This window comes from Aspergillus pseudodeflectus (assembly GCF_044049435.1).
Source record: "Aspergillus pseudodeflectus strain CBS 756.74 chromosome Unknown BJX68scaffold_7, whole genome shotgun sequence".
NCBI lineage: Eukaryota > Fungi > Ascomycota > Eurotiomycetes > Eurotiales > Aspergillaceae > Aspergillus > Aspergillus pseudodeflectus.
Genome location: NW_027263783.1, coordinates 683,123 through 698,011, shown reverse-complemented (window position 1 = coordinate 698,011; position 14,889 = coordinate 683,123). Strand labels below are relative to the sequence as shown.

General features: G+C 53.3%; 6 protein-coding genes across 6 annotated transcripts; 3 read left to right on the top strand and 3 right to left on the bottom strand.

The window, feature by feature from the left end:
• Window positions 1-393: 393 nt before the first annotated feature.
• On the bottom strand, window positions 394-2,163 carry BJX68DRAFT_263488 (translation initiation factor 4B; the record flags this gene model as incomplete). Its single annotated transcript, XM_071044702.1, has 5 exons — window positions 394-1,418; window positions 1,469-1,750; window positions 1,819-1,902; window positions 2,039-2,083; window positions 2,133-2,163. The coding sequence occupies 5 exons, from the start codon at window positions 2,161-2,163 to the stop codon at window positions 394-396; spliced, it is 1,467 nt and encodes a 488-aa protein (XP_070902826.1).
• A 793-nt stretch (window positions 2,164-2,956) lies between these two features.
• On the top strand, window positions 2,957-4,432 carry BJX68DRAFT_229820 (FMN-binding negative transcriptional regulator). Its single transcript, XM_071039107.1, has one exon. The coding sequence runs from the start codon at window positions 3,459-3,461 to the stop codon at window positions 4,227-4,229; it is 771 nt and encodes a 256-aa protein (XP_070902825.1). The 5' UTR covers window positions 2,957-3,458; the 3' UTR covers window positions 4,230-4,432.
• A 1,049-nt stretch (window positions 4,433-5,481) lies between these two features.
• Window positions 5,482-7,570, top strand: BJX68DRAFT_194163 (uncharacterized protein). The gene is made up of 3 exons (XM_071037448.1): window positions 5,482-6,317; window positions 6,366-6,825; window positions 6,872-7,570. The coding sequence occupies exons 1-3, from the start codon at window positions 5,545-5,547 to the stop codon at window positions 7,445-7,447; spliced, it is 1,809 nt and encodes a 602-aa protein (XP_070902824.1). The 5' UTR covers window positions 5,482-5,544; the 3' UTR covers window positions 7,448-7,570.
• A 341-nt stretch (window positions 7,571-7,911) lies between these two features.
• Window positions 7,912-10,979, top strand: BJX68DRAFT_279261 (glycosyl hydrolases family 31-domain-containing protein). Its single transcript, XM_071048697.1, has 5 exons — window positions 7,912-8,207; window positions 8,275-8,894; window positions 8,941-9,256; window positions 9,301-9,771; window positions 9,817-10,979. The coding sequence occupies exons 1-5, from the start codon at window positions 7,991-7,993 to the stop codon at window positions 10,821-10,823; spliced, it is 2,631 nt and encodes an 876-aa protein (XP_070902823.1). The 5' UTR covers window positions 7,912-7,990; the 3' UTR covers window positions 10,824-10,979.
• BJX68DRAFT_263484 (general substrate transporter) lies at window positions 10,921-12,576 on the bottom strand (the record flags this gene model as incomplete). Its single annotated transcript, XM_071044701.1, has 1 exon — window positions 10,921-12,576. The coding sequence occupies one exon, from the start codon at window positions 12,574-12,576 to the stop codon at window positions 10,921-10,923; it is 1,656 nt and encodes a 551-aa protein (XP_070902822.1).
• Window positions 12,577-13,064: 488 nt separating this feature from the next.
• On the bottom strand, window positions 13,065-14,743 carry BJX68DRAFT_263483 (Zn(II)2Cys6 transcription factor; the record flags this gene model as incomplete). The annotated part of the gene is made up of 3 exons (XM_071044700.1): window positions 13,065-13,235; window positions 13,282-13,735; window positions 13,782-14,743. The coding sequence occupies 3 exons, from the start codon at window positions 14,741-14,743 to the stop codon at window positions 13,065-13,067; spliced, it is 1,587 nt and encodes a 528-aa protein (XP_070902821.1).
• Between the last annotated feature and the right edge of the window lie 146 nt (window positions 14,744-14,889).

Sequence of the window (14,889 nt, the reverse complement as noted above, 5' to 3'; positions counted from 1 at the left end):
GGACTGGAAAACAACAGGACAAGAGAGATGACAAACTTTTTGACATGCGTAACAACGGTACAAATAGCTAGACGTAAACATCGTAGATCTAGCCTGCGCAACGAAGAGATGCTGGAACCAAAGAAACATCTGAAGAGGTAGGATATGGATGGAAAGGGCGAGCGGTATGATAGAGGCAAAATGAGAGACAGATGGCCATCATTCTAACCAAAAGACATCCCAGCGGTGCAAAGATCGAGTACGAAGATGGGCGACAAGCAACCACGTCCATGCTTTCAACGGCGTCGAAGGCTTGATGCGCACTGCATCCCGGAAACAGAGTCTCTCTGCAGGTAGCGCGATGCTTCGGTCGAGTGACGGTGAATGTCGAGGGGGGTATCCATGAATCTATGCTTAGTTACGGCCACCACGGCGGTTGCGGCGCTGACCTGAGCCGACGGTGCTCCAGCCCTCGTCGTCCGCGGCACCCTCGGTGGGTGCGGGTTGCCTCCAGTTACCGTTGGCCTTGTCCGCCTTCGGGGCCTCGGTGGTCCCAGCAGCGGCAGCCTCAGCCTGCTGTTCCTGATCCTGATCGGCACTCATACCACTCTCATCGCCACCGGCCCGCCGGAGGATCTCAAAGTTGGTACCGCCTTGGGGAGTTTCAGCTGTATCCCTGCCGTTGGGGTCCAGAGTAGAACCAGGCTTCTCAGACTTGACCGCGTCCTTGGCGACCCGTTGCTTCTCGGCCTTCTCGGCCTTGGCCTTTTCATCGGCTTCTCTCTTCTGACGCAGGGCGAGTTGGCGGCGCTGCTCGACCTCCTTCTCCCTGGTTGCGGTATCAATGGGCTTAGCACCACCGAAGATGCTCGACTTGGACTCAGAGGTGGGAGTGGGGCTGGATGTCTCTGTCACGGTACGCTTTTGCAGGTTCAACCTCGGCCGTGTGGCGGGTGCAGGTGCCGCAGCGGTGGGAGAAACAGGAACTGCCGGAGCGGCCGCGGGCGAGGGCGGGTTGCTGGTTTCCTTTGGCGAAGGGTCGGGCTTCATCCGGGCTCTCCACTGGTTGTCAAGCTCAGCGGCGGTAGGAGCGCGTTCTTGAAATTCGCGGCGAGGAGGGCGAGAGCCATCTTGCGAGCGTCCCTCGCCCCAGGCGGGAGAGCTTCTTCGGAAACCAGGGCCTTCGTTGGTGCGAGGACGACCACCTTCTCTTGCAGGCGGGGGAGAGAGAGGACCCTTGCGCTCCCAGTTGGAGAAGTCGCGCACTTTGCCGTCGCTCTCGAAGTTGCTGCGACGTCGCGGCTCGCTACCGGCATCGGACACATTGTCGAGGTTGCGCCCGAAGGAGGAGCGGTCAGGAACCCGGCGCTCGCGCTCCGGAGCAGATGGCAGAGGGCCCCTGCGAGTCCAGTCAAGCTCTTTCACGTCACGTTCCTTGGCTGCAGCGGTTATTAGCACCCATGCTCAAGTGTATGCTTTCAAGACTTACGAGGTTCGGCGATGCTGATACGGATAGCACGTCCTTGAAGGGTCGCTCCAGAAAGATCAAGAGCCTTCTTCAGACCGTCAACAGTCTCAAATTCAACGTAACCAAAACCCTTAGGGCTCTTTGTCAACTTGTCCTCCACAATACGGACGTTCGTGACACTGCACTCGGCGAAGAGCTCCGAGACATCATCGGCAGTCGCATCAAAAGAGAGGTTTCCGATATGGGCTGTATACGGGGGCTGGGTGGGCAGGGGGAGTGGCTCCCTCAGCGCATAGCCGCGGTCTTTTCACCAAATAGTCAATATATATGTCCTCTCAATGCCAGCACGGAACATGCAAGAAAAATCGTACCGTTGAAGCCACCACTTCCACCGAATCCAGCAGACGAAGCGGGAGGTGGGCGACGGTCGGATCCGAAGCCAGACGAGGAAGGAGCTGTGAGGTGTTAGGTCGAGGCATATATGAATCGGAGGATGTGTGCGTGCGAAGGGAGGTGGTTCGCTTACCAGCTACAAGGCAGTAATGTTAGCACACGTCGATATTGACACAAGAGAGCGGCGCCAACACTTACCAGGCAAAGGCATGTCCTCCATCTCGTCAGCCCAAGAGCCAAAGTCTGCAGCGATTAGCCATGTTCCTGTGCGCGGGGAAGTTTCGGAGCCTACTCTCGTCGGCCAAGAAGTTCCCGAGGGACATCTTCTGGGCCTTTTGCTTTCCGGGCGCTACACGAAGTCATCTGTCAGTATCCGGAGTCCCAACTGAATGTCATGGCGAAACGCCGCCGATATAGGGTGGGCAGTGGGAGGGGTCGAGACGAACCCATGATTGCGGTTTGTTCGAAATTGGGAAACGCGCCAAGGGTGTACTTGCGCGCGCCTCACGAAAAATAGAGTAGTAGAATAAGCGAAGAGACTTCCGACGAAGGAAGGTTGAGAGTGGACTGAAAAGGAAGATGGTGCAGAAAGCTCCGCGGTGAAGAGCAGAGGGGAAAGTCGGACGGTTAATGCTGAGGATAAATTTTAGTGATGACGCTAGAAAAGTCAGCCTCTAAAAGTGTTGGTGCGCTCCTCCATCCGTGTCTCGACCCAGACTCAACCCCAGGGCTATCGCTCAGTTCTCTCCAGTCTCCAGGCGTCTCAAACATCCCCGCGGGACATTTACCATTCGCTCTAACTCTATCATCTATTCTGCCGTGCTCTTATCGCTAATTTGATCTCTTTGGCCGTTGTATCTGGTTTTGACTGTGTCGCTTGAATCTCTCGGTTCCAACCGACCGGCTGAACCGCTTGGTAATTCAACTTTCAGTAACTACCGACTTCAGCTCTACTACAGCCCCCATAAACACATCAACATCTGTTTGAGCACTCCCATCAAAGCTTCCCTTGTTAATGTTGAGTTTTGCGCTCTCTACAATTCTTTGTGTGGAGTGCGCAGTCAAAGTCGCTCTGATTGGATGACCCCTTGTCCTTACTAATCACTCACGTGACTGCTAGCTGCCCTGGTTTTCAGGAACCAACTCCACTCACCACTGCACCAGGAGTATAGGTCCAGACCATGCGGTATAGCAATTAAGATGGCTGCTTAGTCCGTCGGATTCTCTGCTACGCGTGGATTTCAAACCAATTAGCTTTAGGCTTCATCTGATGTCAGTTTTCTCTTTCCCGAGCAATACCCTTGCCGGTTGACCCGGCATCACAAGCAATACCGCTGCGCTTCCTCGTGCAGGAAGAGCATGAGATCAGACCTAGGCTCTCTGAAAGCCTACGCCTACTACCTGAATGAGTGCATGTACATCACAAACTCTTGAATCTAACCAATCAAGCCGCATCCGCGGACCAATCGGCAACCCATTCCATATGGATAGCCTATGGACTTCCCCAGGTTATCAGTTCCAGCCTACAGTTGACTCCATATAAAAGCACACAACCACTTATTTGTATACTAACCACATCAGCACTATTATAATTCAAACCACCCAGGACATAAAAAAAATGCTTATCCAATCTGTATACAGCGATCCCTCTCCAGCCGCTTTGCTGGACTTCATCGAAGAAAACCCGCTAGGGATTTTCACGACGGGCATCCCATCGACAAACCACGCGCACCTGCACAGCAGTCACATCCCGTGGGTGTTAGATCGCCCTTCGGCCACCGAATCGCCACTCAAGGTCAAGCTACGCGGCCACATTGCGCGGGCAAATCCACAAGCCAAGGCGATGATCGAGTCGCTCACCTGCTCGAATTTGCCATCGGGATCGACGCTAGAGCACGATGTGCTCATCCTCTTCAATGGGCCCTACCACCACTACGTGCCACCGAAATTTTATGCGGAGACGGCCCCTGCGTCGGCCAAGGTAGCGGGGACGTGGAACTATTCTGCCGTGCAGGTGTACGGGCGGGCGAGGGTCTTTTGTGACTCGAAGAGCCAAGAGACGGATGAGTTTCTTATGCGCCAGCTCTATGCGCTTTCGGACCAATCCGAGAGGAGGATTATGGGGTCCACGGGGGAGAAGGGAAGGGACGCTCCATGGAATATTGATGATGTTCCGGCGAACTATATGAATATCTTGAAGAAAGGCATTGTAGGGATCGAGGTCGAGGTTGATCGCATTGAGGGCAAGTTCAAGATGAGCCAGGAGAAGTCGAAGGGCGACAGGGAGGGTGTTATCAGGGGGTTTGAAGAATTGGGAACTGACGCGGCGGCTTACATTGCGAGGGCTGTGAGGCAGTGGGGAGAGGTCAAGGATACGGCGAAGAGGTAGCCTTCTCGTCGCGGTATCCTGGTTTGGCTGAGCTTTAGAAGGAAAATGAATCGATCAAAAAAGCAAGTCTGAGACTCTGAGTATTCCATGTTCAAGGGGCTAGTAACGCCGCACCGGGGAATGTGGAGCCCATATAACCCGAGAGAAACAGGTATGTAGCAACAGATGTTGCAGTGAATCGGACGGAGTTAAAGGCTCTAAAGTTCCGACCCCGAGTCTCGAGAGGATGCCGACTGCAACCATGGAGCGTTCATCACCGGTTTTGACATGCCGCTAAAAATTAGGTTTGGTTAGCGAAATTAAATGGCTTGAGTAGCCTTGTCACCATCTCGCAAAAGGCGAGAATGAAACGGCCTGTCAAGCCATGAAGGTTGGCACAGTGACGGAAGGAAATGACTACAGAGTCAAGCGGACGAAGAGTCTGACATGCAATATCCTCTTTAGGATATCAGTCTGGAGGAAATTCTGCATTCTGTGCCAAGATGGAGCACCCAAGTCTTAGCAGTGACTAGGGACATCCAAGGGATTCCAGTCCATTTCGTGACAAGTGCTTACCAGGTCCCAACTTGAAACTTCTACTATCCCCACTGCCGACGCCTAAAGACCTCAGTTACACGCTTCGAAGACATATGACTGGAAACTGGCAACCAGATCTCTTTCCTTGTTTTTCTAGAGGATTTCTAGATGCATGGGCGGTCGTCCCAATGCTATTTCCGACCAGGCTTAGGCACCATGCTGATGTGGTCGCCTGGCAGTTAATCCTGTGGCATAGCGGCCCTGTACTAACAGAGAGGCATATCCTTGAAGAACTTCATCACATCAATGGCCCCGTATGAGCCGGGTGATCAACGTGCATCGCATTTTGGGCATGACCAGCCGAAGCTCGGCGTTGGCGCTCCTTTTCGAAGACATCGCCCGGTCTTCGGTTACACGATCTCAAAACGAACAGAGTTTGGGCGACGTTTCCAGGGCACAAATGACCGGAGATTTTTTCTGCTATTATTCGCCTCGTCTGCATACCCCGCTTTCTTGGCCGTCGGATATTGTAAGTCCCGATGGGCGTCGAGAACGTTGCCCCAGACGATCAGCAGCGCGGGCTATACTTGCTGTGGGCGGTTTGTGGATACCCTGGAGGGGGCGTGGAGATACGGGCCTGAGACTAGACCACCCTCGTTGCTTCGGTCTAGTCATGCCAGTAGTATTAGTGCTGCAGGGTCCCTCTTCCGTGGGGTGTGGTTAACATCAATGAGACCATGAACAGGACCCGATCACTTCCCACTCTTGCTAGCAAAAGTACTATCATCTCCATCTCGCCATGCCACTCACTCTTCCCTGCGATGCGTGTTCCTTTCGAAGAGTCAAATGCGATGGCAAGAACCCCTGTAGCACCTGTGTGCGTCGGGAGCAGCCGTGCACCTATCTAAAGGTCCGAAAGCGACGCGGGCCAAAAGGCCCACGCAGGTCAACGAACGCAAGGGTCCAAGCCATGCAGAAGGACTTGGGGATTGAGAAGAGCTTCAGAATGCGAGGCAGCTCTCTGTCGGCTTCCGGCGACAGTCCAGCATCTCCTCAACCGAGCAATAGCCCACAGCCGGGCCGACGGAGGATCTCGCTGTCGACTTACTATACGTACATCGACATTTTCAGGAGCCAACTCTACACAGTATGGCCGATTGTCTCAATCAATACCTTGAAGGCCAGGCTCAGTGACTCCGAGAGCACCGAGTCCTACGCCCTGGCCGCGGCATTGTGTGCGGCAACTCTCGCCCAGTTGCGTCTTCCGGGCCATAACCAACCGCAAGAACCATTTCTCGTTTCTTCAAGTGACTTTGTACGCGAGTGCATCCGACTTCGTGCCGATTTTGACTACCAGAGCACCGCTGATCTGGATTCTTTGCTCACGTCCTTGTTCCTGCATATGTATTATGCCAATGTAGATCAAATTCCTCTTGCTACATTTGCGCTGCGTGATGCCATTACACATGCGCACCTTCTCGGCCTTGGGAACGGACAGCTGCACAAGGATTCGCAACCGGAGACCCGCCAGCTCAGACTCCGCGTTTACTGGATTCTTCTAGTCACAGAACGGTGAGAGCCATACATCCTCAAGATACTTCGGTGTACTAATCGTTGCAGTACCTTTTGTATGCAACATACTCTCCCAATCACTCTACAGACGATAGACGACCTACCAGTTCCAATCGATGATGGAGACGCGGACCCGGCTTTGTTGACAGGATTCTGCAATTTGGTCCAACTATTCACGCGGATTGATGGACCTCTGATCCAGTCACCTTACCTGTCAACGCCGCATTCGACTTATTCCAGAGCCAGAATAACAGACATCCAAGAAGCTCTTCAAACCGGAGCCACGAAGAACCCCATCATTGACGAGGTCCAGCGAGTTGATATTTGGGCCACTTTGGCCTGGCTGAGCTCGCTGCTCTGGCAGTACTCAGCATCGCATTTTATGTTGACGCCGGAGACATCAAACCCGTTCTTTTCCCCAAGCTACCCGTTTTTCGTTGCGCGGAACTTTCTCTCCCTGATATGCAATGCGTCACCTGATTCGATTCGACCACACGGTTATGGAATGGTACGTCGTCTCACCCGGAGATATGGTTGGTGCTGATAAATCGCAGGAAATCAAACTGTTTCAGTTGACAAATTCGTTAATAGATGTTTTGACCTTTGTACCTTCACTCGCAAAAGCATACGATGGCACTGATTGGGGCCCACAGCATGCTGTGGTAGATTTGTATAACTTACTTGGCATTGTCGCTGGAGGAAAGTCCGAGAGACTGGACAAGTTGCACATGCGTATGGCCCAGATGAACCTCACTCCCTCTCCGAGGAGAGCTCTGCTGGAACATGAAAGCGATGAGGGTACCCCAAGGTCGTCAGAGTCCGATGGGCCATCGGCGGTTGATGAAAGGCTCGGATGCGACGACGCAGACAACTTCTCGGGCTGTCAAACCGGATGTCACTGGCCTGACACAATGCCTCGAGACCATGCGACGCAACTAGTCGAAGCGGCCGATTTCTCCGAGTTCTTCCCAGAGTTTGGCTCTGTACCATTTTCGCCAGGGAGCGGGAATAATTGTGCAGGAGACGGAGGGCATGATATCTACGGACTCTCCGCTGGTTTTCTCGCTCTCGGATCACATATCTCACCCAGCGGGGTGTTTACCAGCTCAATTCGAAATATGGCTAGGTAACACTGGGTTTCCAGGGCAAGTGTGAGGCCTGGTGCTTCTGGATAGAATCAATCCACTTCAATGTGATGTTAGTCTCATTCAGCATGTTTTTCGTATAGTCGATCTCAAATAAATCAATCTGTGTACCCAGTGACTTTGCTTGGCGTCTGTCGAGTGTGTAAGCAGGACGCGGTTTGCAGGACGCGGTTACCCTCGCCGAAAATCTCGCTGAATTGATCTTCGCTCCCTTTTGCACTCCTGGCCATGCGACACGTCCAACTCCCTTGTTGATCCGTGACGGTATTCCATCGGAGCACTGGAAATACCTCAAAGAGGGTCAATTGAACTCAATGCTGGGCACCACGCAAGGGGAGATGCTTCGACACATCACAGATTCTGCAGCTCGGGGAACACTCACGCATCGGACGAGTGAGACGCCAAAGCCGTGTTGGAGTACCAATGGGGCAACGAAAATGCGGTAAACCGTTCGACGCGCAAGCTATATAAAGCGGAGGTGCTTGACGTGTTTTGTGTTGAAAATCACAGCGCTTTCTCATTCTGAGAATGGTGGTTCCTACGGCTCTACTTCTATGGCCTCTTCTGGCTCTGGCCGACATAAGCTCAGTCCAGCAGCCGCTGGCCAATTGTCCAGGATACACGGCTACCAATGTGCAAAAGCAGTCTAACGGATTGATTGCTGACTTGACTCTGGCTGGCTCGCCATGCGACGCGTACGGGACTGATATTGTGAACTTGAAGCTGAAGGTCGACTACGAGACCGGTGAGCGATCATTCTTGGTCACTCTAGTGCATTAAGCTATGGATCTGACATGTCTCCGGGATTTCAGACACACGCCTCCATGTTATCATCTACGATGCCGACGAAAATGTCTATCAGGTTCCCGAGTCGGTTTTTCCAAGACCCTCCGTGGGCGGTCGACCGAGCAACACCGAAGGTACCTCAGAACTCACATTCACTTACGAAGAGAGTCCGTTCTCCTTTGCGATCTCTAGATTCAGCACTGGAGAAACCCTATTCAATTCTTCTGGGAGCAATCTCGTCTTTCAATCACAATACGTGAACCTTCGTACCTCGCTTCCTCAAAATCCCAATCTGTACGGCATTGGAGAGCATAGCGACTCTCTTCGGCTCAACACGACCAAGTATACTCGGACGCTCTGGAACCGCGATGCTTATACTATTCCGACTGGGACAAACCTATATGGTGCTCACCCTGTGTATATCGACCACCGCCAGACAGGCACCCATGGCGTGTTCCTTCTGAATTCCAATGGAATGGATGTGCAGATTGACCAAGATCATGATGGTGTCCAATATCTCGAATACAATCTTCTTGGCGGCGTTTTAGACTTCTACTTCCTGGCTGGACCTAGTCCAAAAGATGTGAGCGTACAGTATGCAGAGGTTGCTGGCTTGCCAGCCATGGTACCGTACTGGGGCTTTGGGGTGAGTTTCTAGACTAAACACTGGAGACTAGATGTTGATCTTCTAGTTCCACCAATGCCGTTACGGATATCAAGACATATTCGAAGTCGCATCCGTCGTGAACAACTATAGCCAAGCGAACATTCCTCTTGAGACTATGTGGACGGACATCGACTATATGGATCACAGAAAAGTGTTTACACTTGACCAAGAGCGCTTTCCTCTGCAGAGTGTCCGTGCTCTAGTGGATTACCTTCATCAACGCAATATGCACTACATCGTCATGGTTGATCCAGCGGTTGCAAGTACCAATGACCCGGCATTCCAGCGCGGAGTCGAGAAGGATGTGTTCTTGCGCAGGGAGGATGGCGAGTTATATCAAGGTATTTTTCTCCCAGAAACTCTTGGATTGGGGCTAAGATAATAGCTGTTGTCTGGCCCGGCGCAACCGTCTTTCCGGACTGGTTTCACCCAAATACTCCCGACTACTGGATTAACGAGTTCGCCGTCTTCTTCAATCCTAAGACCGGAGTGGATATCGATGCCTTGTGGATTGATATGAACGAAGCGGCCAACTTCTGTGACTGGCCTTGTTCAGACCCTGTTGCATGGGCACAGGAGCATAATTTCCCTCCCGAACCGCCCGCGGCCCGGCCGAATCCCAGCAGTTTGCCCGGATTCCCTGAAGTGTTTCAGCCCGGGCACGGCAATGCTAAGAAGGCTCGTCGCCGGGACCAAGAGCCCGGCAAAAAACTAGGCCTCCAGGGCCGTGACTTGATCAATCCACCGTATCAGATCGCCAACGCAGCTGGGTCTATCAGTAACCACACAATCAATACGGACTTGATCCACTCTAATGGGCTCGCAGAATATGATACCCACAATCTATATGGAACTCGTAAGTTGGCAACCCTTTGTTCGATTGGCTGCTAACATTACCTAGTAATGAGCTCGCTTTCTCGAGAGGCCATGCTGCATCGGCGTCCCAATAAACGCCCCTTGGTAATTACACGCAGCACATTTGCTGGTGCCGGCTCGCATGTCGCTCACTGGCTCGGAGACAACGCCAGCACCTGGGAGAAATATCGCGTCTCGATAGCGCAAATGCTCGCTTTTGCCTCAATTTTCCAGGTGCCTTTTGTTGGAAGCGACGTCTGTGGCTTCTCGGCCAACACGACGGAGCAGCTTTGCACTCGTTGGGCCATGCTAGGTGCCTTCAACCCCTTTTATCGCAATCATAATGAATATGGTATGATCAGCCAGGAATTCTACCGCTGGGAATCAGTTGCCAAAGCCGCGAGAAAGGCAATTGCCCTTCGATACAAACTCCTTGATTATGTCTATACCCTTTTCTACCGGCAAACGCAAACTGGCGAGCCCTGGCTCATGCCGCTGTTCTTTGCGTACCCCGATGATCCTCAGACGTACGGCATCGACCTCCAATTCTTCTACGGCAACGCGCTGCTCGTTAGTCCTGTTACCCAGGAAGATAGTACTTCGGTCGATGCATATTTTCCTGACGATATGTTCTACGATTGGTACACTGGACGTCCTGTCCGTGGCCGAGGGGAGGTGATTACTCTAGCCGACATTTCGTACACGGATATCCCGCTGCATGTGAGGGGTGGGAGCATCATCCCCGTGCGCGCGAGTAGCGCAGTTACGACCGCTGATCTCAGGAGACGGCCCTTCCAATTGGTAATCGCCCCGGACCTGGATGATCGGGCATCGGGAGAATTATACGTGGACGATGGCGAGTCGTTGGAACAGCTCGCAACATTGGAGGTGACTTTCACCTATGAGAATAGCCGGCTGAGCTTTGACGGGGTGTTTACACTCGAAACAAATCTTAAGATTGAGTCGGTAACTGTTTTAGGTGAGGAGGATGGTCAACGTTCAATTGCCGTTGATCTGCCTCTTACAGGCCCCGGAAGTGTTGATCTCACATAGATCTCATAACTGGGATAGGTCCCTATAGGACACATGGGAGAATGTACAAGAAACATATTGTATAGGAGGAAACAGAGTAGAAAGAGAATAGTATAGACTAGTCCGTAGCCCTAGCTTGCTCATCACCAATACTCACCTGCGTATCCCTGAAGTGCCTCGCACTGACCTTTCGCTCGAATAGCATATCCATCTCTGCAAATGTCCTGTTCCTGGTCTCTGGCAACTTGAAGTACGTCCATTGAAACAACGCAACTGTTATCCCCGCCCAAAAGAAGCCAGTCCGCCCCTTCCAATCCCACGCCGTCGGATTCAGCATCCGCGGCACGATCACCCCATTCATAATCATAAACATGTTATACACATTCCGCCCCAGGACAATCGTCTTTGCGCGCATCTGCGTCGACGGAATCTCAGCCACAATCGAGTAGCACACCGGACCAATCGTGCAGTCATACGTGAACGTAAACACAAGCAAGAGACTACCAATCGCCCAACTCGCGGCTGTGGTATCTGAAAAAGACGTAAAGCCCACAGCAAAGAGGATTGTTACCAGTGCAGCAAGACCAGAAACGTACAGCGAGCGGCGCCCGAACCGGGTCATGAGCACCCACGAGAAGACGGTGCCCACGACCCCGAACCCGTATTGTCCTAGGGACATGTTGAACGACTGAGAGACGTCTAGCCCCGCTTGCTGGTAGAAGTACGTGCTGTAGCCCATGAACGAGGATCCACAGAGGGCTTGAATTGCCCATGTTATGCAGGTGATTTCCGTGCGGCGCAAATCCGTCGAGCGGAAGCAGTCGAGAAAGGTGTAGGATGATTGGGTGACCGAGAGCCGTTTCTCCATCTCCGAGGTGTAAACCATGAGGGCGAGAGTGTTGTCGAGCTCGGTTTCGGCCTTCTTCGCGGCGGCCGGGGTTTTTGAGGAGGTGTGGTGTAGACGGGTGAGAACTTCCCTCGCCTCAGCCACTCTTCCCTTCCTCACCAACCACCACGGCGACTCGGGCCCAAGCAACACTGAGACCAAGATGAATGGCAACCACACCCACTGCAGCGCAAATGGAATTCGGTAACTCCACTCGTCTTCCCGATGCAAGAAACCTCGGAGCACACCCGTCGCAATAAACTGTCCAATGACCCAACACAAATTCACATACGTCGTGAGACACCCGCGCAGAGCAACGGGACACACCTCCGCCGCATACGCCGTCGTCACAGTCTGAAAAACACCCCAGGGGATGCCACAGAGGATCTCCCCAACAAGGAGCGTAGGGAGGTTCTCGGCGAAGAACAGCACGAAGATGAACCCCGCAAGGGAGAGCGTTGCACCAGCCATTGTGCGTCGGTAGCCCAGGCGCTCGGAGAGAAGGCCCGTGATAATCAGGCCGAAGATTTCCCCAACGTACGCGCCATTGCTGAGACCCGATTGCCAGGCTGCGGTGAGTTCGTGGCGGGTGAGTTCAACGGCTCCGCTGCCAGCTGCTGTGGTGGTGTATATCGGGGAGCCGTATTTGCGCACGAAGGCCGGGAAGGCGAAGAATGATGGTAGGAGCGTTGTGTCGTATCCTTCCATTATTATTGCCAGGGAGAATAACATCGACCAGGCTACGGATTTTCGGTATGTTCGCAGTGCGTCGGTTAAGGATAGGGCATGCTCTTGCTTTGTTGCACGGCGGGCCTGTTCGAGATCGAGATCAGGTCCGAGATTGCGTTCTCGACTACGATCTCGATCCGAGTCCATGTCGGCGCCCATTTTCGAGGTCGTTCAATGGTTATCCTGGGTATGTGCCTGCAGGAACACCGATGGGTGAAAGTGCGTATCCGTGATTCCGTCTAGGTGGGTTCGGAATTCGTTCAGTATGTCCATTCATCTGCGGGCTCTCTATAGCCCAGGGCCGGAAGCCTAGGAGACCCGGTCTTGTTAAAGAGAAGCCGAAAATCATGGGTCTAGACCAGGGTGACAGGCCAAGAGGGGACAAGAAGCTACGTGGGACAGCATGAGCCGTGCTATACTCTATCTGGCAGTTTCGCTGAAATTCTCGCTGGACTTTACGAGGGTTGACTACGTTAGAAGCCATCGCGGTTGCCGCCTACCTTGTTTCTCTTCAGCTAGGATTATCCCCGGAGAGAGGGCGGGGAAATAAGATTTAGGGCTGCTTTAACAGACTTGCGGGGAAATGATTGACCGCTCGCTGGTGATTTGGCTTTTTCGTAAGCATCTAAAGTTACATCGCGTGTGATTTATGTGCAGGCCTCCGTCAACAAATAAGCACTACGCCCTCGAAACCTCGACAAACTTTCTAGAAGCCCCCGGAGGAGCTGATCGAGTTCAACCTCTGCAGATCGTCCCCGCGTCTGCATGACTGGCAGGATGTCGTACAGACACTCGCAGATGTCGCACAGCTTGTGATCCTATTCTCGTCAGCCTCAGATCATGCGTCTCCTGACCAGCACGTACCACTATGCTACTCCACAACTCTTCCAAGGCATCCTGCGGCCCCTGAAGAGTCTCGAGGAGACTTTGCCCAATGATTAATGGCTCATCAAGCCGCCATACAGGATTATTTCCCGACGCCACAAACTCGGCAGATCGCCCCTGCGGTATCCCTAATTTCCACGTCTTCGCCCGCAGCCAGTCCCTTGTAATTGCGAGGTCCAGTGTCTGGATTGGCAGAAAATCCCTGGTGCCGTCATAGTCGTGCCCCAACAGAGTGGCGAGGCTGAGAGTAACGGGTATCACGAATCCAGCCGTTGTCCAACACCCGGAGATGTCGACGTCGACACCCCGGAATAGAGTCACAAGACGCACGAAGCCGGCCATGACTCCCTCTTCGTCAAGCACGCTCGGGAGGGTCAGCAGCTCTATCCAAGGGCGAAGCGTCATCGGCTTGTCGTGGAGCAAACAGAACGTCCTGCCTAAGTTAGGCTGCGCTCACCGGGATGGGAAGGGTAGGTTACCTCTCCACAACGAATAACCCCCAAAATAGCCTGCGTCTATACTCGGCTTCCCGCGGCTCAAGCAGACTGTATTCGCCCTCTCTGTGCATTCGGCTGGAAAGAACCAGGGCAATGCATTCCCGCAGATACCACCATGCGTGCTTCTCTCGGCGGAGGTTCCAGTATGCCAAGAAGAGGAAGAGTGAGCTTAGCAGCTTGTGTCTGGTCTCATACTCGAGGTCGGAGTGTGATTCAAACTGAGTCTGAATCCCAGGTACGTTGCACTGCTCTCGGGCTTTCGATGCATCTTGCAGATACCTCTCACACACCTGCTCACGTTCGTATTGTTGGCTCTGTTCGGAGTCCGAGGGGTCAAAAGTATGTACCGCTGCCTGAAGCGAGGAAAGAAAAGCAGCTCTGATCGGATTGTGCCCGGCACCTGAGATATGAGCATGAGCCTGCAGCCGCAAGTCCCGGATGTCAACAACAGGGAGAAGCGGATACAGCCTCGCCACGTAGATAGTCAGGTCACTCATTATTGAGCTCGCCTTTCCTCTTAGTCCCAGACTAGCCGGAGGCCGTTGAACAGGTGACAAATCCCCCGGACCGCCAAGTTCCAAACCGAGGTCCAACTCGAGGTCAAGATCCAAGTCCATGCCCAGTCCCAAATTCCCTCCCACCTCCGACGACGACCCGGTCCCGCTCGCAGTCCCCGTCCCCGTCGCTGTTTCCGATCCCGGGACACTCCTGCTAGTAAATTCTGGAGCGAGGTCCGTCTGCTTCCCGCTCTGCATCTGAAATTGCGCTTGCAGGTCCGGAAGCACAGGCGTATAAATACTCGGATAGCTGTGCACAAACTTGGGCCCTTTCTTGCGCAGGACATCCGTGTATGTGCACGGCTGGCGGAGGCGGCGGCAACGCGAGCACGGGTTGTGTCGGTCGCATTTCACCTTGCGTTTGCGGCAGATGTCGCAGGCTTGCATTTTTCTCCTTGGTTCTTCCTATCCGGGATATGGGGTGTCGGTTTCTGTATCGGAAAAGATAGATATATAGTGGTGAGGGGGCTGCTCTGGGCGGGATCTTGGGGTGAAGCCTACTCAAATATATGGCGATCTCAATCCCGATCTCG

Bases quoted from the DNA above. Each gene is read 5' to 3' on its own strand.
- BJX68DRAFT_229820 (XM_071039107.1), top strand. From the start codon at position 3,459: ATGCTTATCCAATCTGTATACAGCGATCCCTCTCCAGCCGCTTTGCTG.
- BJX68DRAFT_194163 (XM_071037448.1), top strand. From the start codon at position 5,545: ATGCCACTCACTCTTCCCTGCGATGCGTGTTCCTTTCGAAGAGTCAAA. The intron at 6,318-6,365 runs GTGAGAGCCATA...TAATCGTTGCAG, and splicing joins ATTCTTCTAGTCACAGAACG to TACCTTTTGTATGCAACATA. The intron at 6,826-6,871 runs GTACGTCGTCTC...GATAAATCGCAG, and splicing joins GACCACACGGTTATGGAATG to GAAATCAAACTGTTTCAGTT.
- BJX68DRAFT_279261 (XM_071048697.1), top strand. From the start codon at position 7,991: ATGGTGGTTCCTACGGCTCTACTTCTATGGCCTCTTCTGGCTCTGGCC. The intron at 8,208-8,274 runs GTGAGCGATCAT...CCGGGATTTCAG, and splicing joins GAAGGTCGACTACGAGACCG to ACACACGCCTCCATGTTATC. The intron at 9,257-9,300 runs GTATTTTTCTCC...CTAAGATAATAG, and splicing joins GGATGGCGAGTTATATCAAG to CTGTTGTCTGGCCCGGCGCA.